Genomic DNA, 24,026 nt, shown 5'->3' on the forward strand with positions numbered 1-24,026 from the left:
AAATTTCTAGTCTTCATCATCATAATCACCATAAGTTTGTAAATATTGATATTTGGGACCTGATACTCCAAAAAGTGATTCCATCATACTAGTTATATTGTATGGATCTTGTTGTGTGACTTGCATTTAAGGAGGATAATAACCAATATTTGGATCTTGTGCCTGAGAATACTGAGGATATTGAGGATAATAACTAGCATATGGATCTTGTGATGGCTCCAAACAATAAATACTCGATGTACCATAATCATAGAAACCAAAATGCATCTCATGACGACGTCGCTGATATGTATATATATCCTCAGTTTCTCTATTTTCACTCCTTATACCTCCTTGACTTTTCTCAACAAATGTAGATGGAATGATCTCACCACTATATGTATCATCAGGACTATGATTAGTACTAGTAGGTATACTATCTCTCGCTGCTAAATGACTCGTACCAGCCTCTGCTTTCGTCGTGGTCTCTCCCAATATTTCATCTAACCATGGGTTATCTCTGTCATCTAATAACCTGTCCTCTATTTCTCTGATCCATGGAGTCAAGGGGTCTTCTTCATCAAAAACATGATTTAAATCAATCAGTTATTCATTTTCTACCTTCTTAAATTTCTCTCCCTCAATCTCATATTATAATGACAAAAAACTAACTTCTCCAATCTTTTCCTTGTCAATCAGTTGCGTGTTTTTGTGTGGATTAAGGAGAAAGTAGTCCAATTTCTTTCACACTGTGATAAAGACACAGTTTGACTTAAAATCTTCTTTGCTATTGGTGTCAAATTTAGTGTCTCCTCCCATCCAAAAATAGACTATAATTCAGTTGGAGTGTTATAAGATATAGCTGCAGCAACTTTAGCAGTACTGAATTGCCCAGCTCTCAATCTATATCTCTCCATCTAAAATCAGAAATATATTATTAGCTTATTGATTATATTGAAAGTTAAAAATTGAAACAAATAATAATAAAATTATTTAATTGAATCATAACTCACTTCTTTTTTGCACAGGATTTGTTTATGATTATCGGGCTCAAGCTTGCTGATTACCTTTCTAAACCCCAACAAGACTTCACTATCATTATTGACATTTTCAAATAATTGAAATCTTGGATTAAGAAAATACCCTGTAAAAATTTAAAAATTGTAAGCATTCAAATTTTTAAATATTAATAAATAAAAGTAAATTAAAACTTAAAACTTAAAAGCATGCTTACCAGTAGCGTGTATATCTCTATGTAGTTGTTTGTTCCATCTAGAATCAATTATCTTCCATCACTTTCTATAACTTTAGCCCATATTTTTTTTATTGATTCTTTAGCTATGTTCATTGCCTCATATAAGAAACTCATCTCAGACTTATCATCACTGTCTACAAGTCTTAATACTTTGACAAGAGCTCAAATACTGTTGTGGCAATTGTAATATTATCCCAAAATGTATTTCCAAGAGTCATATTTTTCAAAGTTTTACCTAAAGATTTATCCTTAGGTTTCATATTCTTAATTTTCATAGACCACTCTTGTGATGTAAATATCTGCATAATATTATCCTTGTAGCGCATGATGCTCTCCAAGGCTAAAAAGTGAGTGGCAAATCTAGTGACGCTGAGTCTGATGATCTCCTACCAACCAGTCATCTGCCTGAGTAAATTAAGAATCCAACTATGGTTATATATAAAATTTGTTAACCTCTGACCTTCACATATGACCATGTCAATTTCAGGCTCTTTTACAATATCCTCTAACATCAGATCAATACAATGTGTAGCATATGACGTCCAATATAAATGAGGTCTTTTAATCATCAGTAAATTTCCAGCAGCTTTATAATTTGCCCCATTATCAGTAACTCTTGGACTACTCTTTTTTCACCGATTTCTTGTACCACCTCATCCATCAACTGACAAATATAATCTGTATTTTTGAAATGAGCAGTAGCATTCACAGACTTCAAAAATATTGTCCCCATGCCAGAGTACACTAAGAAATTAATTATATTTTTTCTATTTTGTATACTCCACCCATCACACATTAATGTACAACCAAATTCATCCCAATACCGTTTAAATGTCTCAATATAAGTATGAAGTTCATCTACCTCTGAGTCAAGATATTTAGTAGCAATATCATTTGAACTAGGTGCTGCTACTGCTCTGCAACTAAAATATTTTAGCTCTGCAACTAAAAAATATAAACAAAAATTAAAATAAAATATAAAATAATTTAAAATTATAACTAGGTGCTGCTACTGCTCTGCTGGCAGAGAAGTCTTTGCTGCAGGTGCAGCTGCTGCACAATGGAAAAAAAAACTGAAAAAAAAACTTACCCAAGGTCGTCGGATATCGAGGTCATCAGAGAACGTCGCCGGAGGTCGAGGTCACCGAAAAGATGGAGATCTACTCACTACTCAGTCACCGGTGAGAAAGAGAGTAAGAGATCCGTGAGAAAGAGAGAAAGAAAAGAGAGAAAGAGAGAGAGAGAAAAGGGAGAGAGGCAAGTGGGGGGGTGGGGACATCAACCCGGGTTGGATCCGACCCGTTCCCACTCGTTTCGGCCGAAACGGCCGAAACCGTAGCCGAAACCAGTCAGGGATCGGCTAAAACTAGAAACCTTGGTTGAAATGATATCTTCCAATATTCTTAGAAGAGCATGTAGAGAAATGATCATTATTTATCTTCTTCCTTCGCATGAAGTGTAAATTGGTGTGAATCCCTACCAGAGTGATTCCAAGTTGTCATCCTCTACTTTAATATTTTCTTTTTCTCATCTATTCTCTCATTTATTTCATATTTTCTACTTAATTTCTTTTATGTTAAAAAGGAAAAAGATATTTTTGGTATGATACTGAAGCATTACTCTAGTAATATGGTATCAACATCTTTTTCTTTTATCAGATTTCATATCTAAACCTTTCACCTTTTTTTTTTACTGCTAAAATTTGTACTGAAAAATTATTATCTTATGTTGAAGTACATTATCTTGTCATTTTCTTTTTCTTGATTCATATGTGGAAGATCACTGAATAATGGTTGTCCTTCGTAACTTTCCAATTGTCAAAAATCTTAATATCAATAACATGCATCAAATAGCTTGAAGAAATTTTTTGAATATAAGACTTCCCACATCATCTTCGCCCTCTGGTTTGATTGAAACTTAAGTTATGGAATAATCTTTTTTACAAGTTTCAACCTCTATGGCTACAATTGGTTCGTTCTCCTTCTGGTGATTGATGTTTAGAATTGTTGTAGACTCAAGAGGAATGGATTCTCGCTATGCAGTCTTTGCTTCGACTTAATTATCTGACAAATAATATTGAAAAATGACCCCACTAGTTGGTGAATTTTCTTTGACTGGCTCTTCTAACACTTTTTGATTCACAATTGCTAAATTGATACTGCTATTCTTTTCCTTTTGAGCTTACATTGAAACTCATTGCCTTGAACAGAAGATGATTTGTTCATTGAAAGATTTTCATAGTTTTCCACTTATCTGAGGCTGATATGTGTTGACATTCTTGTTGGAATATCTTTTCTTTAATTTTGGAATAAGCTTGTTGACTGCGATATTTTCCTGACTTATAGGATACACTTTTATACGGCACCCCATATTTCTCCCTAATCTGGCAACATCACGCCCTGTTGCTCCAATAGTAGGTCGATCTCACTTTTGGAGTCTGAAGACTCTGAACTCCTCATTCTTCCAGTATCTCACTGTTTTCCTGAATAATTTCATCCTTATGCATTGAACTCGACTTATATTAGACTTCAATTTTGAAAGAATACTTTTCTATTTCATTGCTCCTCCGATCTGTAGACTTATTTTCATTTGCCAGTTATTGGAATTATCTTTATATAGCTTATTCTTGAATAAACCAGTTATGTGTTTCTTTATTGAGGTTTCTGCTCTTGGAAGGTGTCTTGAGGGATGCTCAAAAAATCCGTTAGTCCGAAGCCGCGTCCATGTCTAACCCAATAAAATTGGGTCATCTATCATTCCAACCCACTTTGGACCCGGCCCGAGCCGACCCGAGAGTCTATTGGACTAGCTTAGGGTCAAGTCATGTCCAAACTCGACATGGCCCGAGCCTGTGGTGCTCAGCCCATCCATTAAGGCATATAAATAATAGCTCGTCTTTTTGATCTCTAACATTTCTATTAGATTTAATTTTAAATTCCTTAAATCCAATTTAATTGCTTATATTCCTTAAATGTTAAATATCTATTTCTATTACTGTGCTCATTTGGAAGCATTAGTCGCAATTTTATTGTGACTAATTTGGTTGAGATTGGAAGCAATTATGGAAGTGGTAACATTTAGAAAATTTTGAATCATATAAAACATTCTTTTCAAGTATTTAGAAAATTTTCTACCATATAAAAATATTTTCTTCAAACATTTATATTCAATTAGACATGATATGTCCGTCTGCTCACAATTAGCCTGCCCAATATTATAGGCACGGACTATACTGAGTTAAAAATTTTTAACTTGGTCCAGACAATATCTGGCCCAGTTCGAGCTGGATTTTTATTTTGTCCGGACCAGGCCCGACCTGGCTCCATTTGCACCCCTAGGTGTCTTTAATGATAACAACATATAATTTCTTTTTTGATAAAGAATCAGCTTCTGATGTATTTTACCTTATTCATCTTGCCAGTTTGAGTAAACATGTTTTGAAGATATCCTGAGTACCTGAACTTTTTTACTTCCAATTTCTTATCAAATTTCATGAATCAAATAAGTGAATTAGGCATTCTGTTTTCTGTTTTCTGTTTTATTAATGCAGATATCAGCTCTCCGGAAGGAATTAGATGAGTCGAAGCAATCAATGTTAGAGCTGGAGAGCAAACTCAAGTTCAAGGAACAAACTGCTGCGGCAGCAATGGCTGCAAGAGATGCAGCTGAAAAATCTTTAAGGCTGGCAGATTTGAGGTCTTCGAGGCTGCGGGAGAGGCTGGAGGAGCTTACTCGGCAGCTTGAAGAATCCGACAGTAGGAATGATTCAGCAAGCCAGAATAGTCATAGATACATGTGCTGGCCATGGCAATGGCTGGGCCTAGACTTCGTACGATACCCCCAGGCTGACATACAGCAAAATAGTAATGAGATGGAACTATCAGAACCCCTTGTCTAAGATTTAGTTATTCTTCCTGTAAACAGAAGATAGTTTGATCCTTGTAATTGTTAAAAATAGGGTGATAGTAATTTGCATCAATTTGCTCACTTTTGCATGCCCCGAGGACAGTGCACGGATCCTTTTGTGTACTGAGCGATTTAAAAGATGTGTTGGATCACAAAGATAAGGCTTGGATGTAATACTCTAATTGTCAAATGGCATCATTGTGGATCATTGTCACTTTTGATGATTCAATAACTTAATTATGCTTCATATTTCTTTACGTATAACTACCAACTTAGCAAACACATCATATAATTCTTTTGGTACCTTTCTATAACTTCATTTGTGCACCTTGTCAGCCCTAGCCAGAATCTTGTACTTTATTTCTTTTCACCTTTGTGGGGTATTAGCCCTACCTAGAATCTTGTCCATTATTTCTTTTCGTCTTTGTGGGGTCAGAACTATGATATTCATTGGGTTACTTGATGTCCCCATAGTTGATTGCGAAAAATTGGAAGAATGGGACTAGTGGGGCTTTTGAGGTAAATGCATTTTTTTTGGATTAATTTTTGAGATAAATGCTTATGCTGGCTGCTTCCGTTTTCTGTAGGTTCTGCTTTTTTACGATCAGAAGTTTGCTTAGTTATTGGAAATGTAGCGGGACTAACTGCAGCATGAATATACCCTCCTTTTTACCCTGAAGGTGAAGGCGATCCGTCATTTTTTACGAGGGAAAATTGCCCCTATGCTACTGCCAGCACCATATTTTGGACATTTCATGAAATATCATACTTCTCTTGCCTTAATGGAGCAAAGTAGACATTTTGTGAAAAGCGGCAACTCTGGCGCTTTCTTCACCCGAAGCACAACATTTTTAGATTTTGGAGATCACCGACATCTCAGAAATTTGCCTCTCTCTCTCTCTCTCTCTCTCTCTCTCTCTCTCTCTCTCCATATATATATATATATATATATAATGTTGTATGAATAATATTATAATATTTATAATATTATCAATATAATTACTTATATTTCAAACTGTATTACAATTTATAAGTATAGGATAATTGGTGGTAAGATCACGATACAGTTCAACCAGGTTGAGACAAAAGGGGCGAGGAGACATTGGGTTCAAAGCCCAGAGCACCAATTCCAGAATTGCAATAAAGACCTAGAACCCTTATTATTTAGGGAAATTTGCATATCACCCCCTACATTTTAACAAAATTTTTGTTTACACCCTACATTTTTACTATGTGTAAATCGAGCCGTATGATTTAGCGAATATGTGTAGAAATACTATACCGTTAAGATTTGTTAGTTAAACTTAACCAAATATCCAGATTAAAATAACTTTACTAGAAAATTATAAAAATACCCGTAGCTAAATTATACATAACCAACAGATGCTAAGGGTATTTTAGTTTTTTTTTTTTAAAAAATTTAATTTGACGTAGGGTGTTTTTTGCACATATTCATTAAATCATAGGGCTCAATTTGCAAATAGTGAAAATATAGGGTGTAAACCATAATTTCGTTAAAATGCTAGGTGTAATATGCAAATTTCTTTATTATTTATTTTCAACATTGTATTTGCTTATTTAAGTTGTAATTTAGATTAGACTCTAGACTCTAATCCTTTAATTTCATCTCCGATTTGCTTATTGGATTAGTCGGACCTCATCCTATTAAGCTTAGGCCAATTAGAGTCTAATTGGGTAGCCACTATAAATACTTGTAGTGCGCACCTAATTGAACTATCTTGGATTATTAAATTAATTTGCAAGATTGACTTCCTCCTCTTTGGTTGACTACCTCGAAGTCGTGGAAACCCTATCCACCATCTTAACTGACCACCACGGTCGACCTCCTCATCTGGCAAGCGCCTCTCAACCTTTAGAGATGGCCCTCCTGCCTTTTTAATTCCTTTTTCCGATTATTCGACACTTACACCTTCTCGCCTACCATCTCCACCATACCACCCTACCTAGGTCGACCACCACCACATCCTAGCTGACCTCCACTCTACCAAACCTCTAAAGTCATATGCTTATCCAACCATTGAATCTCAAGGGCGTCATTAACTTTGAAGGTTCGTGGTAAACCTAGTTTTCGCCTCGGAGATCAAATCTCATATCTGAGGTTATCATTGGGTTCGAGTGGAATATGGGAACTAGCAGATGCCTTCAAATCACTAATTGGAGGAGGGTTTATTAATTGGTATCAGACCCAAGTTGACCTCAAATAGTCAATGCACAATCTAAAGGGATTGTCTCAACACCTATTTATAGGCTATCCCATATCCTAAAATAAATAAAGAGTCCTAAAGCATGTAAAACACGTGATACGACTTGGGCCAACCCAGTCATCATGGGTTAATTAGCTAGGGGCCAAAACCCCTTAGATTAATTTAATTTGCTTATATGCTCTTGCGATTTAGTCCATAGTCAAGTTAATAAGGTCGAGCTCTTTAAGCTGGCCAGTTTGAGTCAAGTTAGGTAGCTAGTAACTTATGGTGTGCACTTGACTGTAGAAGTAATATTAGGCGCATTTGCTTTTAGTTCCTTAATTTGGGTTAAGTCTAAGCGATCAGGCTAGCCGAACTGAGTGTACTGAGGCCACCTATAAATATTTAGGTGGTGATATTTTGATTATCGAATGAAAATTAAAACAATTGGCTTTGCTGCAAGACTCTTCTCCCCACTGTCCCTCTTGTGCGACGTCCCTCTCTCTCGTCGAGCTTCGTCCTCTACCATGGTTAACATTGCTGCCGCCTTTCCCTTACGTTCGATCGTCCCCTCTCATCTCTGAGAGTATGGTCCACTTCAACCCTCTCGTCTAGTTTTATGCTTTATCTCCTTACCACTACCATTATCCACCTTCCACCATCCATATCCATCTCGCCACTAGTTGTCGACCTATGGTTAGTATTTTCATCATAACTTCTGATCTACACTTTCGATCATCATGATTCTAGTTGCGTTAGATTCCTAACTTCTAAGGGGACAACCTACCAGAGTTTCAAGCCTAATTTCCCTCCAAAGTTCTAGTTCTAGATTTACATGAACTGGTCCTTTGTTGTGATCACAACCACCTCGTAGGTGATCGTAACAACTTGGTATCAGAGTAGGTCGGTTCTCAGACCGCTAGCAGATGAAGACCACTAGATCCATGGCTTCGAGGCACGTAACAAGTGATCGTAACAACATGTAAAGAAACCAAGTCTAAATCGAATTCGTCATCAGGCGTTCGAATGACATTAGAAGCATTTGAACACTTGTGATGGCCTTTTGCTCTTGGATTTTGGCAATCGAATGCCTAGCCTAGGCATTCGAATGCCTAGACCCGAGAGTGGTGGTTTAGGCTGATTTTTGGTCCATATCAGCTGATTTTAGCACCAAAATTTCACACCAGTTTGGATTGGAAAGGTACAAGGATTATGATGCTCTCACGAAGTTGGTACAGCGAACCAATGTGGCAACTACCACCATGGAAATCTCAACCAAGGGCCATGCTAGAGAATTTCCTCAACCAACAAAATATCTCTTGCTACCCACGCCACCTAGGCCAAGGGCGACGGAAGAAGAATTGCCTGTGCTGCCTCCTCCTTTAGTTCCTATCATTCCTACCCCACCACCGACCGTCCAAGCCCCTATAGCCTATTCATACCAGAACACAGAGCCTTTGCTGCCCAGCCAAGCATGGCTACGATAGCAACGATGGGTCTATAAGGTTTGCTTGACGACGAATGCAAGAATTGAATTAGCTTGTGTCATTTCAAAAGAAGAAGATGATTGGGCTGAATAAATCGAGCTTGAGCCACGCTAAGGCAACATGGAAGGAAGGAGGATGCACCCAATGGAGCATTAGCAATATCCCCATTTGGTTAGACCTAGACTTAGGATTGAACCAAAACCAGTTTGCAACTTTATTCCACAGGTTTGTCCATTCTGACCTTTGATCACCTACCAACCAAATCTCGAGATAGTATATTAGTGGAAAGCTCTCTTCCAGAGCTATAATATATCCAAATTTCATGAGGTTTCAACTGATAGATCGCCCACAAAATCCCCCGAAAGTTCTAATCTAATTTTTATCCAGAATCAATTGTTGTTTCAATGGAGCTACTTTGAGGGAAGATCATATCATTTGAAGAGGCCACAGCCACCATCAACTCCACCCAAGGTTTTGATGGAACACAAGTCACAATAGATCCGGAGTTGGGCCAAACCACCTTGGACAATAGAAGTATACGTGAAAGAAGAAGTTGCTAAATGTCCTAATTTTTTAGATAAATTAGCTTCAGGGGTCATTGTCTTGATGCATTCTCTTTGTCTCATAAGATTTCTTCTTCCACTATTGATGTTGCTCGCTTCTGCCATGCATCTCTTGCTGATTTCCGAATTGAGGATGAATTGGTTCAATTACAGAGGATCAGCGACACCACTAGGAACCCATATTTTGCAATTATTGGAGGGAGTAACTCCTTAAGAAAGACAGCTTCTCTACAACTTCTAGCTTCCAAATGTGATGGGCTGTTTTTTTGTTAGTAAAGTAGCATTTCAAGTGATGAATGGCTTGGGATTATCTGTACATGCACATTTGGTGGAACCCGAGAGGCTGTTGCAGAATCATTAAATTGATTCAGCTAGCCCATAATAGGAACGTTCCAATTTATTATCCTACTACTGATCTTGGGGTGTTAATGATGATAACTCTGAGCTATTAGAGAGAGTCCAATCGGATGAATCATTGGCATAATTTGGATCAAGATGCTAGCGCTCACATGAAGTTTCATGTCTTGGTCTTGCAAACAGTACCCAAGGCGAGAAATATAGCTAGGTTTCTAAGCATAGCTTGCGAATTGCTGTTGCTAAAGACTCCAATGTGAGAAGATATTTCTAGGAATTTAACCGAAGGGTCACCGGATTCTAAATGCCATTTAGTGATCTTTGCCGGGGTGGAATGGGTAACAAAAAGTGCTCATTTTTCAACAATGAAGCAACCATTTTCAGCCAAGATGGTTGCCAAGATCTTGTCTCGGGATGTCGCCAAACTTCATGGGATGCCGAGATCTTTTGTGTCATATCATGAACGCATTGTCATCAGCAACTTTTAAACACAATATTTCATATTGCAAGGTACCCAATTAAACCTCAATCAGCCTATCATCCACAAACAATCAGTCACTGGTGCAGAGGTCGACAATGTGTCATGGGAGCTCGAGTTGGAGATTATGAATCATTTTCCCAACTCCACACCTTGAGGACAAGGTTAGGAAAGCATGGTGGAGCGATACAATTTGACCAGGTTAAGCCAAATAAGGGGCGAGGAGACATTAGGTTAAGCACCACCAATTCCAAAACTACAATAAAGACCTTGGACTCTTGTTATTTATTTTCAGCTTCCTATTTGCTTATTTAAGCTATAATTCAGCTTAGACCCTAGAGTCTAATCCTTTAATTTTAGCACCTATTTGCTTATCGGGTTGTTAGGCCTGAGCCCACTAAGCTAGGCTGATTGGAGTCTAATTAGGTAGCCACTATAAATACTTGTTTTGCACACCTAATTTAACTATCTTGAATTATTGAATTAATTTGCAAGATCGTCTTCTTCCTCCTTGTTCGATTACCTCCAAGTCGTGGAAACCCTAGCCACCATCTAAACCGACCACCGCTATGTACCTCCTCGTGTGGTTGACGCCTCTTGACCTTGAGAGATAGCCCTCCTCTATCCTTTTCCAAGTTATCCGACACTTACACCGATTTCGCCCACCATCTCCACCATACCACCCTACCTAGTTTTGAGCACCACCACACCCTAGCCAACCTCCACTCCACCATCCATTCTAGTAGATTCGCTTGCTATCTCAAATCTACCAAATCTCTAAAATTATTTGTGGATCCAACTGTTGAATCTCAAGGGCGACATTAACCTTGAAGGTTTGTGGTAAACCTAGTTTTGCTTCGGAGATCGGATCTCATATGCGAGGTTATCGTTGGGTTTGGTGGATGGTGGGAACTAGTAGACGCCTTCAAATCACTAATCGGAGGAGGGTCTATCAAATCACGGTCAAGTTTGTCTTCTTGGTCCTACTAGCATATTTTCTCTCTTTTTTATAATTACAGCACTACCAACAATTGTAATCTAATCATCGTAGGCAGCGAATAAGGACCCTTGCTGCTATCTAGAGGCACTGTGCACTGAAACTTGATGGGTGCGCACTGAGCTTAGTTTGGACTCGAGTTCTTATGGCTATTTGGAAGTGGTGTGCACCAATGTAGGTTGGTGAGTATGGGAAGTATGATCCGGTGATTTGTTGCAATTGGGATATCACAAGGGACTTCTTGTGATTGTAGAAGGTGTGGAGTGGCATTTGGACTAAAGGGAAGTCACGGTAATCCGTAGTTTGGTGACTGGTCGACCTAGGATTTAGATGTGGTAGATTATAGATGAATTAGGGCTAGGGCTGATGTAAATGATGGTGGAATGTAGATAATGGCTCTAGTGGGTTTATGCAGTGATAAAAAGTATTCCTTGCGGTGAAAAAAAAAGTTGCTAAGATGAGAGGGTGAAAAGGGAATAAAGGACTTGAAAAATTAGTGGAGGAGAGATAGGAGTCCTAGAACAACTAGTTTTAAAAATATAAAAAATCAAAGGCCAAGTCAAAGTCAAAGCCAATAAAATTGAATCCGAATTGATTTAAGAAAACTTTCCTAGTAGGTGTAGAAAAACTAAATAAAAATCAAATTAGAAAGTCGACACCAATTAAGGAAATCTAAATCCAACTCAAACAAAAAAAACACGGAACTCAAGTCGTGTGCAGAAAACGAAGAGTAGAAAAGGAAAGCTGAATACGAATAAAGTTGTAACAACCCTGTCTTAAAAAGGGGAAATTTATATAAATAAATAAATAATAATTAACGTAATAAATGTAATAAATTATTTGGCATGACACGCCGGCCATAGCCAACTAGCTGTGGCTAATTAGACTCAAGGGGCGTACCACCCCGCCATCACCGTAGATCCACTGCCTCTCTCTCTCTCTCTCGTTCTCCACCTCACCGTTACTCTCTCTCTCTCTCTCGTTCTCCACCTCACCGTTTCTCTCTCTCCCTCCTTTGTCGACGCCGGCCACCTCACCTCAGCCTGCCACTGAGACGCTACCGACCACGATACCCCGTTGGTGAGCCCACTTCTCCTCTTCCACTCCTTTCTTCTCTCTTCTTCACTTTCTCTTTCTTCCTCTCGCGGATTCGCCGGAACTGAACCGCCACTGCGAGGCCAGCCACTGGCTAGCCAGCAGCCATCGGACCCCTCCTCACCCGACCCAGCTTCCCTTCCCCTGCCCCTTCTTTTCTTCTTCTTCTTCTTTCTCTTCTTCTTCTTTCTCTTCTTCTTCTTCCTCTTATCTCTTCCACTTTGATCTTCTTCTCCACCTCGCTGCAATAGTGTTGCTTGGCCATGCACTGTAGCAGGGTTTTTTTCTATTTCCTTTTCTTTTCTTTGTTTTCCTATTAAATATTTCATTTTATTTTCCTTAGTTAAGTTAAATACCGACTACGATACCCCGTTGGTGAGTCCACTTCCCCAAGTTCCACTCCTTTCTTCTCTCTTCTTCACTCTCTCTTTCTTCCTCTCTCGGACTCGGATTCGTCGGACTCGAGCCACCAGTGGGATGCCGCCACTGGCTAGCCAGCAGCCATCGGACCCCTCCTCACCCGACCCAGCTTCCCCTCCCCTGCCCCTTCCTTTCTTCTTCTTTCTCTTCTTCTTCTTCTTCTTATCTCTTCCACTTTGATCTTCTTCTCCACCTTGCTGCAATAGTGGTGCTTGACCATGCACTGTAGCAGGGTTTTTTCTATTTCTTTTTCTTTTCTTTGTTTTCTTATTACATATTTCATTTTATTTTCCTTAAGTTAAATTAGATAATTTGGGAAGTTAATTATTTTAAGAATATATTCTCCCTAAAAATATTATTAACTAAACTTAATTAGTACAATAATTAGTTAATTTTAATGATTAATATTTTTATTTAAATATATCTATAGCTTATATACTTTTATTAGATTAATACATAGCTTTATTAATTACAGTCAAATTTGTATATATGTAATTCTAGCGATTTATTATATACTTTAGAAGGAAATGGTAGGCTTATTTATTTATTATTTTACATGACTAAGTACAGACTATTTTATATGTAATTCCTAATTAGTCAAGCAATAGTAAGAATTACAAAATAATATATATATAGCGATAGTATGTTTTATATAAAAAGAGATTAATCATTGCATACTTACTATATAATTAGCAAACTAAAGAGGAATTTTATAAATTACATCCTATATTTTACCTATTTTGTGATGCACACCATGTTTTTTAGGAATTTGTAACATGATCTCTCATTTTTTCTTATAATTTTAATTTAATGCCCTAACATTATTTTGAGTAATTAATATTAACCAAATTACTAAAATGCCCCCACTGCCCCTCCCTCTCTCTCTAGCCCTCCACCACCTTCCCCCAACAATTACCTCCTGTCGTTGTCACCGTCGTGGCCACCACCTTCTCTCATTTTTGCCCTACTCCTCTCCTACTCTCCTCTCCTCTTCTTTTTCTTTCCCCTCCTCTTTTACCTATCCTTGCTCCGACTAGGGGTTTGCTAGAAAAGATGGAGCGAGTTGAGTATCTCAACCTATAATAACATAGCCCTAAAAAAAATCTACATGGCACAACATGGTCGGCCACAGTGTGACCATCTATTCCGGTGGGCCCACTACATCGCCGATGCCCTACCGCCTTCTCCCTCTCTCTCTCTAAATTCCTCTCTTTTGGTCTCTCTCTCTCTCGGTCTCCCTCTCACCCTCCTCTCTCTCACACTCCCTTTCTCTCCCCATTGCCGACGTCGGCCACTTTAGACGTCACCGTTGCTTCCACTATCGTGCTACCAATGCTGGTGAGCCTCCTATCCCCTCCCTCTAGGCCTGGCTCCTCCTCCCTTCCCTTTCTTTCTTCTTCTCTTCTCTTTTCCTCCTCCTTCCTTTTCTTGTTCCTCTTCTTCCTTTTTTGTATTTTTTTCTCTCCTTGCTACAATAGTGTTGGGCTCAGCCCAGCACTATAGCAGGCAGTGCTAGGCCGAGCCTAGCACTATGGTAGTGGAGCTTTTTATTTTATTTTATTTTATTTATTTATTTCCTTTTAATCTATGTATTTATTTTTAGTTAATACAACTAGATTATTTAGACATTAATTATCTAAATTAATATATACATATATATTTGTTAACATGATTATTGTTAATCAAACAAACTAGTAAAATTAATGATTAATTATGTTATGAATTGTTGCATATAAATATTAGTGTTACTCTCTCTTTCTCTCTCTATATATATAATATGTTTTGTTAGATTAATAAATAGTTTCCTTAATTATAATCATGAGATTTATAGATATACACTAATATTCATAATATATACATTTTAAGTAATTTTAGTAATTTATTATATACTATCGTGTGTAGAATAAGATACTAACCTTAATTTATTAATTGGGATAGAGTAAGAATTACGATTTAGTTATAATTAAATTCTTGTCTTATATATATATATATTGAGCCTTTTATCTTTTATAAAGAAGAGGATAACTCTCTTTATTCTTATTTTATTACTAAATCGATCAACATAAACATTTTCAGACATAATATTATATTTATAGTATTAGAATTATATATATAATATAAGTCTGTCATTTAATAAAAATAAAAGAATTAATTCTAAACTTAAATTAGATAAATGACTAACTCTATATCAGTTAAATATTTTCAGAGATGATTTTAGTTAAGCATATTTTATCATGCATTTGATCAGACTAATTTAGAATATGAGTATGCTGGTGATAAATAAAGATGATCAGAAATAATTATACTAATATGACTTTATGTCGAAATGATCTCTAGCATTAGTATGCATGTGATAAATATTTGGTTCGAGATTGCACCGCATTATATCTCTTTTAACTTCTCTTCCACCTAAATTCCAAATATGCATGACTTATTATAGTACCGGATAAAATACATATAATTTGTCATTAGAAAAAAAGCATGAAATCTTATTAGTACGATAGTTGATAGAAAGCGTGAGAATACCCAAGTGGGCACAAGGGTTAGACATGCTCGGTGGATGATTGATCAATCGACATAGTCACGATCCTATGGCCTTACGTCCGAAGTCGTTAGTTTGTGTGCATAATAAACATTCGGACACATGCCGTTAACTAGGGCATATGTGGCGAGTTATCCTCACGTGATTTCTATCAGCTAGAAGGGTGCCTGTTCTAGATAGATGTTGATACCCTTAGCAGATAACAGGGTTTGATTATGTTTCAGATACCTTTTGCAGAAAATAGGGTATGCTTTGAACCGTCGAGCATGATAATGAGACCGGGTATGATAAGTACTAAATGTTCCTTTTGATATTTGGATTGATTGTAGAAGAGCAGTTCGCGTAATCGAGGAAAAATATTCACCAGATATTCTCCCATAGTCAGAAAATTACGAAGAGTGGTCAATCCGTAACTTCTTGATCTACAATTTTGGTATTTACACCCTTTGTAGATTCAGATTGTAACTAGAATGAAAATATGCTAGAGTGGGGGTGATAGTAGTGGTGACGGGTGGAGATAATGATAGGGTTATAGATGATAATGGAGATGAGGGTGGATAGTTGATGTAATTTAAGAGATAAGAATGAAGGGGGAGAAGTAGCTGAGATCCCAAGGAGGAGGGAGGACTCGATAGACAAGGGAGATTAGAAGAGAGATGAGACCTTGCCAACGATAGAAGTGGCTAGTTGGTAAAGAGGGAGGAGGGAGATTAGGGAAGAGAGACTAGAGAGAGGATAGAGGAAGATAAAAATTAAGTTTCATTCATTATAATGATTTTGGTTGCCATTCACACCTTTTAAGAGGCTAACCAACAAGCCAAAATAATAATTATTAACCGTAATAATAGTGGACTCTTGCCGATCATGTTCGAACGGGGTCGACCGCATTCGAACTCGCAAAATACGTTCTCTATGGATGCAAACTGATGCAGGCGGTCGCACGCAGGCGTTCGAACCCGGCCAACCACATTCGCATGCGGGCGTTCGAATGCGGCCAACTGCGTTCAAACTCACATTTTGTGTTCTCTGTCGATGCGAGCTAATGCAGGCATTCACAAGGGCGTTTGAACGCGGGCGCGTTCGAACGCGACCTATAGAAACTTTATTTCTTTGAAAATAAATAACTAATGGAATAAGAAAAAACTCCAGCAAGGTGTATCAGCCCACCACGCTTCCCCCACCTTGTCCTCAAGGTGCAAAGTCGGGAAAACTCTCCAAGATGTCCGTCTCCAACTCCCATGTCACCTCGTCGGATGGTTTGCCAAGCCACTCTACTAGGACCTCCATCTCTAATCTGGTACCATGACGTCATCGACACCTCGCAAGTACACCAACTGGCTCCATAATCTCTTCCTCTTCCAATGGCTCCGGTAGAACTGATCCAATGACCTGGTGATCTCCAATCCGCTCCCTCCGCAATGAAACATGGAAGATCAGATGTACTCTCGATCTAAGCGATACATAATCAGACTGATACGCTTTAACACTCGAAACGGACCGAAGTAGCGATGTGCTAACTTCTAGTTTTGCATCGAACGTAAGGTCACCTATCGGTACGGCTGCACCCTCACGAACACCCAACTGTCGATGTCAAACTCCTACTTCCGATGGTTGCGATCGTAAACTTACTTCATGCGGTTTTGAGCAAGTTTAAGATGGGCACGCAACCTCCTCAATGTGGCGTCTCTATCCATCAATGCCAAGTTTAACAATCTCATAACATCTGGGTCAGATTTACATGCATACCTCAGCTCGTCAAGAAAATGAAAAGTGGGAGAAGAAAAGGCTGCGAGCTCGGTGGTATCGGGTTGGTGCGATAGTGCATCCGCCGCTCTATTTTCTGTCCCCTTCTTGTATTGAATTTCATAATCATACCCCAGCAATTTTGTGACCCATCTCTGCTGTGTCGGAGTGTGAATTCGCTATCCCATACAGTATGGAAGACTCCTTCGATTGGTTCAAATAATAAATTGCCTACCGATCAAATAAGGCATCCACTTTGTCACCGCATGTAGGATTGCCAACATCTCCCTCTAGTAGGTCGATAATTGCTAGGATTTTTGTAATAAAGTCTTACTAAGAAAGGCTATGGGACGTCCTCCTTGCATTAGTATAGCTCCTATGCCAACCCTCGATGCATCGCATTCTACAACAAACTCTTTGGTGAAGTTCGGTAGAACTAGCGTCGTTGTCATTGCTGTTTTTAATTTTTCAAAGGCTGTAGTGGCTTCCTCCGTCCATCCAAAAAAGTCCTTCCTCAACAATGAAGTGAGGGGAGCAGCGATCTTGCCATACCCGACAATGAAGCGACGATAATACCTGGTCAGTCCCAAGAAGCCACGCAATCCTATGATGGAAGTAGGGATCAGCCAAGCTGTCATGCATGCTACCTTTTGAGGATCCACCGCCACTCCTTCCGCTGTCATGATGTGGCCTAAATGCTCCACTTGTGGTACTCCTCATAGGCACTTGGACTTCTTAATCTTCAGTTGGTTTTGCTTCAATAAATTCAGCACATCCTCTAAATGCCGCCAATGCTACATTTCAATCCTAGTGTACAACAAAATATTGTCAAAGAATACCAAGACACACTGTTGCAGCAGAGGCCGAAAAATATCATTCATGAGGCCTTGAAAAGTTGCTGGAGCATTGGTGAGGCTAAATGGCATCACTCGGGACTCGTAGTGCTCGTCCGGAGTCCGAAATGCAATTTTGTGCACATCCGTCGAGTGAACTCTAATTTGATGATACCCGGCCCTCAAGTCAAGTTTGCTAAATATGGTCGCCCCTACAAGCTCGTCCAGCAGCTCCTCTATGACCAAAATGGGATACTAGTCCTTAACGGTGATAGACTTTAGTGCCCGGTAGTCAACACAAAAATGTCATGACCCATCCATGTTTCGCACCAATAATACGAGCAATAAGTAAGAGCTATGACTTAGTTGTATGAGACCTTGCTCCAACATCTCGGCCACCATCTTGGAGATAACTTTCTTCTACACGTGGATACCGATATGGTCTCACGTTCGCCGGTGCAGGCCAGGGCACAATCTCTATGCGATGGTCCACAATTCGCCTCAACGGCAAATCTTTTAGCTTCACAAATAGTCCAGCAAATTTATCCAATAAATTAGACAAATCAATTGTAGTACTTGGACTCATTTGAGGCTCATCTCCTACTGGTCCTAACTGAAGAAGATAGGTCCAATCTTTCGCACAAGGCAGCCCCACCATTGGCTACATCGCTGGAATTGGCAGGACCGAACGCCATCAAGCCGCATATCTTTATTTCCTTGATTAAATTTCATCCACATGCTCACGAAATCAAATGTGATAGGTCCCAAGCTCTGCAAACACTGAGGGCCAAGGATAATGTCCGCTATTCGTAGCGCCAGCGGCACAAGCTCTCCGCCCTAAGCTTCGTGCCACCTCTAATAGCAACCTCAAATCTCGCGGTCGGTTCAGTGTCCAAGCCCATCTTCCTCACCAACATCTCGTCTAGAAGTTGTGTGTACTTCCAGAATCGATAAGGATGTGCACAAAATGCTTTCTAACGAGTCCATCCACCCACGATGTCCTCGGTGCGGAAGTATCCAAATATGCATGCATCGATATCTCAGCTTGGATATCTTCCTCCGTGCCCTCCTCCACGTCCTCCCCATGGACCTCCTCTGCATACTCTTCATCACCAACAACCTCATCATCCCCCTCGAGACCGTTGATGAGCATTACACTCCTAATCTGTTTGGAACACCGATGACCAGGGGTGAAACTTTCATCGCATCGAAAGCAAAGCCCCTTCACTCTTCGCTCCTCCACCTGCATAGGTGTGAGAGTTTGAACGGGGGGTCTTGTGCCTCCTCTAACATCTGAAGAGGGTCTCAAGGGTCTTAAGGGCCTTTGAACTCGTAGAATTTCTAGCCGGCGTTATCGGCGCAAATCGCCTATCTCGGTTGCCCCAACTTGCCTTCGTTGCCATTTTAAGAGCCTTGTGCTTTTGCTCCGTCCTCACGGCCTTCTCAAAAGCCTCCTCAAGAGTGGTAGGACAAAGAGAATGAATATCTGCCTGAATCTCCTCTCGCAGCTTTGAAATAAATGTGCTCATCAATGTCGGTTCAGGCCAAGGTGGCTCGCAACGACTACTAACTCTTTCAAATTCTGCTTGGTACTCCAACACGGTTGTCCTCTGAACCATCTTGCTTAATGTGGTAGTAAAATCTTCATACACTGCTATCCCAAATTTGTGTGTAATCCTCCTACAAAATTCTGCCCAACCAGTAAATTCTCTACCTCGAATGGCCAATCGATACCAATGCAACACCGTTCCTTTGAGGTGAAAGCTTGTTATCGTCACCTTTGCGTCTTCTGCTATCCCTTGACAATGAAAATACTATTCCACCTGAAACACCCAATCTGTCGAATCCCCGCGTTGGAATTTTGGAAAGTCCAAGCATGTAGTTCTCCTCTGGATAGCATTGTTGGGCTCGCGAAAGATCCTTGGTTCAGGTCTGAACCGCTGTGCTTGTTGCTCTCCTTCTCTGAATCCTCGAACACGCCTAACACCATCTCTGAAGGGATCGACATCATCATCAAAGTGCCAATCTTCTTCATCGACGAAGCTAAACCGGTGCCACGCGCCTCTCGGGTTCCTCCACCACTGGCCTCGACTTGTGTATTGGAGGTAGGGGATGATGTGTAGGAATCGATAAAAGATGATCATTGACATTAACATGTCGTACCTAGACCTATGGGCGTCGGTTCGGTGTGGTTCCACCGCTGGTCTTTTTGTGCCACCGATCTTCGTCGAGGAGATGACGAAACTGATCAGTTCATGATATATTCCTTCAGGGCATTATGATCATTCTACATTGCATCTACCTGATGCAGCAATGTTTCAAACATGTCCCTAAGTTCATCCGCCAAGCCCATGTTAACACCCATAGACATTGGTTGACTCGGTCCTACCATGGCCACCCTAAGGGAATCAGCCTCTTGGTTAGGGTTTTCATGGTTTGAGTCTTCCCTTGTTGGTGTGCCCTGCATTGATCTCCTTGATGATGCCATCTTCCTTGTCTCCACCATTAATGGAGGTCCGAGGTTCGCTGGGCTCTAATACCAATGAAAAGTACTGAACGTTTCTTTTGATATCTGGATCGGTTGTAGAAGAGCAGTCCACACAATTGAGGGAAAATATTCACCAAATATTATTCCTTAGTCAAAAAATTACAAAACTAAAGCAGGTCAATCCGTAACTTCTTGATCTACGTTTTTGGTATTTACGCTCTTTGTAGATTCGGAATACAACTGGGACGAAAATATGCTAGAGTGGGGGTGATGGTGGTGGTGTGATAGATTCTCGAACTAAAGATAGGCTACGCAATGATTCCTTCAAGATCTCGATGTATTACAGAAATCAGTCCACGTAACCATGGAAAAATATTCATAGATATTCTCTGATAGTCAAAAAATTACAAAACCAGTTGGGTTAGATCCGTAACTTAACTACAACTTTTGTATTTATGCCCTTCGTAGATTCAAACTGTAGCAAGGACGAAAACACGCAATAACGTGGGTGAAGGTGGTGGTGACGGGTGGAGTGGATGTTAGGGTTACGGATGGTTATGGAGATGAAGGTGGATGGTGGATGTGATTAAGGAAAGTAGACGAAGGGAACGAAGTGGTCGAGATCCCAAAGAAGAGGGGTGCCTCGACAGTCGAGGGGGATTAGAAGTTAGGAGAAATCTTGCAAACTGTAGAGGTGGAAGGATGGTGAAGAGGGAGGAGGGAGATTATGGTAGATAGATGATAGCGAGGCAAGAAATCAATATTTCAATCGCATAATGAATTTGGCTGCCATCCACATATATATAGAGGCTAGCCAACAAGTCGTAAAATAATATGTAACCCTAATCCTAGAAGATTCCCATCCTCGCGTTCGAATGTGCTTGATCGCGTTCGAATGCACTTGATCACATTCGAACACACAAAAGACATTCTCTGTATGTGCGAATGCGATGTAGGCATTCGAACGCGGGCGTTTGAACTCGCCCGACCGCGTTCGAACGCATAATATGCGTTCTCTGTATTTGCGAACTTGATGCAGGCGTTCGCAAGGACGTTCGAATGCGACCCCACCTTGCCTTCAACTAATGTAGTAAGAAAAGATCCTAACTAAACGTATCAGCCCACCACACGTCCCCCACCTTGCCCTCATGGTGAAAAGTTAAGGAAATGCTCCAAAATATTAGTCTCCAACTCCCATGTCGCCTTATCGAATGGCTTACCAAGCCACTCAACTAGAATCTCCATCTCTAATCTGGTACCATGTCGTCGTCGGTGCCTAGCAAGTACACGAATTGGCTCTACGATCTCTATCTCCTCCAATGGCTCCGGTAGAGCTGATCCAACGGCCTGATGATCACCAATGTGCTCCCTCAGTAATGAAACATGAAAGACAGGATGCACTCTCGACCCCTCCGACAGCTCCAAACGATATGCAACCAAACCGATATGCTCTAACACCCGAAACGGACCAAAGTAGCGATGTGCTAACTTTTGGTTACACATTGGATGCAAGGTCACTTGTCGATACGGTTGTACTCTCACGAACACTCAACTACTGGTGTCTAACTCCTACTCCCGATGACTACGATCATAAACTTGCTTCATGCGGTTTTGAGCAAGTTTAAGATGGGCACGCAACCTTCTCATGTGGTGTCTCTATCCATCAAAGCTAAGTCCACTTATGTACGATCTATAGATGCCACTGGATCATAAGCGCGTAATGTCAGAGCATTGCGTCCATACACCACCTCAAATGGAGTCATGTCAATGCTGCTGTGGTAGGCGGTGTTGTAAGACCACTTCGCCAACGGTAAGAACTCCAACTATCGTCTCGGCATCTCTCTAACAAAGAAACTCAAGTACTGCTCAATGCCTCGATTGACCACCTCAGTTTGGCCGTCCGTCTATGGATGGTAGACCAAACTGAAGTTTAATCGAGTCCCCTGTAATCTGAAAAACTCAGTCCAAAAGTCGCTCATAAATACACGATCACGATCGGAGACAATCGTGCATGACATGCCATGTAACCAAGCAACATCTCTAACAAAAATTTCAGCCACCGACTTGCCTGAAAACGGATGTGACAATGCCGAGTTGGTTGACTCGGTCCTACCGTGGTCGCTCCAAAAGAATCGGCGTCATGGTTAGGGTCATTGTGGATTGAGTCTTCCCTTGTCAGTGTGCTCTCTATAGGTCTCCTTGTTGATGTCATCTTCCTTGTTTCAACAATTAATGGAGGACTGAGGTTCGCCTGCTCTGATACCACTTGATAGATTCTCGAACTAAAGATAGGCTACAAAACGATTCCTTCAAGATCTCGATGTATTACAAGAATCAGTCCGCATAACCGTGGGAAAATATTCGTCAGATAATCTCCGGTAGTTAGAAAATTACAAAACTAATTGGGTTAGATCCGTAACTTCCCGATACAACTTTCGTATTTAGCCCTTTGCATATTCAAACTGTAGCAGGGACGAAATCATGGAATAACATGGGTGATGGTGGTGGTGACGAGTGGAGTGGATGTTAGGGTTATGGGTGGTTATGGAGATGAAGATGGATGGCGGATGTGATTAGGGAAAGTAGACGATGAAAACGAAGTGGTCGAGATCCCAAAGAATAGGGGTAGCTCGACAGTCGAGGGGGATTAGAAGTTAGGAAAAACCTTGCCAACTGTAGAGGTGGAATGATGGTGAAGACGGAGGAGGGAGATTAGGGTAGACAGATGATAAAGTGGCAAGAAACCAATATTCCAATCGCATAATAAATTTGGCTGCCATCCACATATATATAGAGACTAGCCAACAAGTCCTAAAATATTATGTAACCTTAATTCTAGAAGATTCTCACCGATCGCGTTCGAACGCACCCGATCGCATTCGAATGCGCAAAAGACGTTCTATGTATGTGCGAACGTGATGCAGGCATTCGAATTCGCCCGACCGTATTCGAATGCACAATATGTGTTCCCTGTATTTGCGAACCTGATGCAAGCGTTCGCAAGGGCGTTCGAACACAACCTCACTTGCGTTCGAACGCGACTTACAAGAATTTTATTTTAATAAAAATAAACAACTAATGCAGTAAAAAAAGATCCTAACTAAACGTATCATGGTGACAAGTGGAGGTGGTGATAGGGTTATGGATGATAATGGAGATGAGAGTGGATGGTTGATGTAGTTTAAGGGATAAGGATAAAGGGGGAGAAGTCGTTGAGATCCCAATAAGGAGGGAGGACTCGATAGACGAGGGAGATTAAAAGAGAGATAAGACCTTGCCAACGGTAGAGATGGCTGGTTGGTGAAGAGGGAGGAGGGAGATTAGGGAAGAGAAACTAGAAAGAGGATGGAGAAAGATAGAAATCAAGTTTCATTCATCATAATGATTTTAGTTGCCATCCACACATTTTAAGAGGCTAACCAACAAGCCAAAATAATAATTATTAACCCTAATAATAGTGGACTCTCATCAATCGTGTTCGAACGGGGTTGATTGCGTTTGAACGCACAAAATATGTTATTTGTGGATGCGAACTGATGCAAGTGTTCGCACGCGGGAACACACATTTTGCATTCTTTATCGATGCAAACTAATGAAGGCATTCGCAAGGGCGTTCAAACGCACCCCTTCCATCGTTCGAACGCGACCTATAGAAACTTTATTTTTTAAAAAATAAACAACT

At 40.2% G+C, this 24,026-nt stretch overlaps 1 protein-coding gene across 1 annotated transcript in view; it reads left to right on the plus strand.

The window, feature by feature from the left end:
* LOC140792315 (uncharacterized) overlaps positions 1-5,354 on the plus strand; it is a 29,086-nt gene extending 23,732 nt beyond the window's left edge. Inside the window, exon 5 of the mRNA XM_073143235.1 lies at positions 4,785-5,354. Coding sequence (XP_072999336.1) covers positions 4,785-5,132 — 348 coding nt within the window. The 3' untranslated portion in view covers positions 5,133-5,354. The remainder of the gene's footprint in view (positions 1-4,784) is intronic.
* The last annotated feature ends 18,672 nt before the right edge of the window (positions 5,355-24,026 follow it).

This window comes from Typha latifolia, chromosome 7 (assembly GCF_019914945.1).
Source record: "Typha latifolia isolate L0001 chromosome 7, TyphaL0001v2, whole genome shotgun sequence".
Taxonomy (NCBI): Eukaryota; Viridiplantae; Streptophyta; class Magnoliopsida; order Poales; family Typhaceae; genus Typha; species Typha latifolia.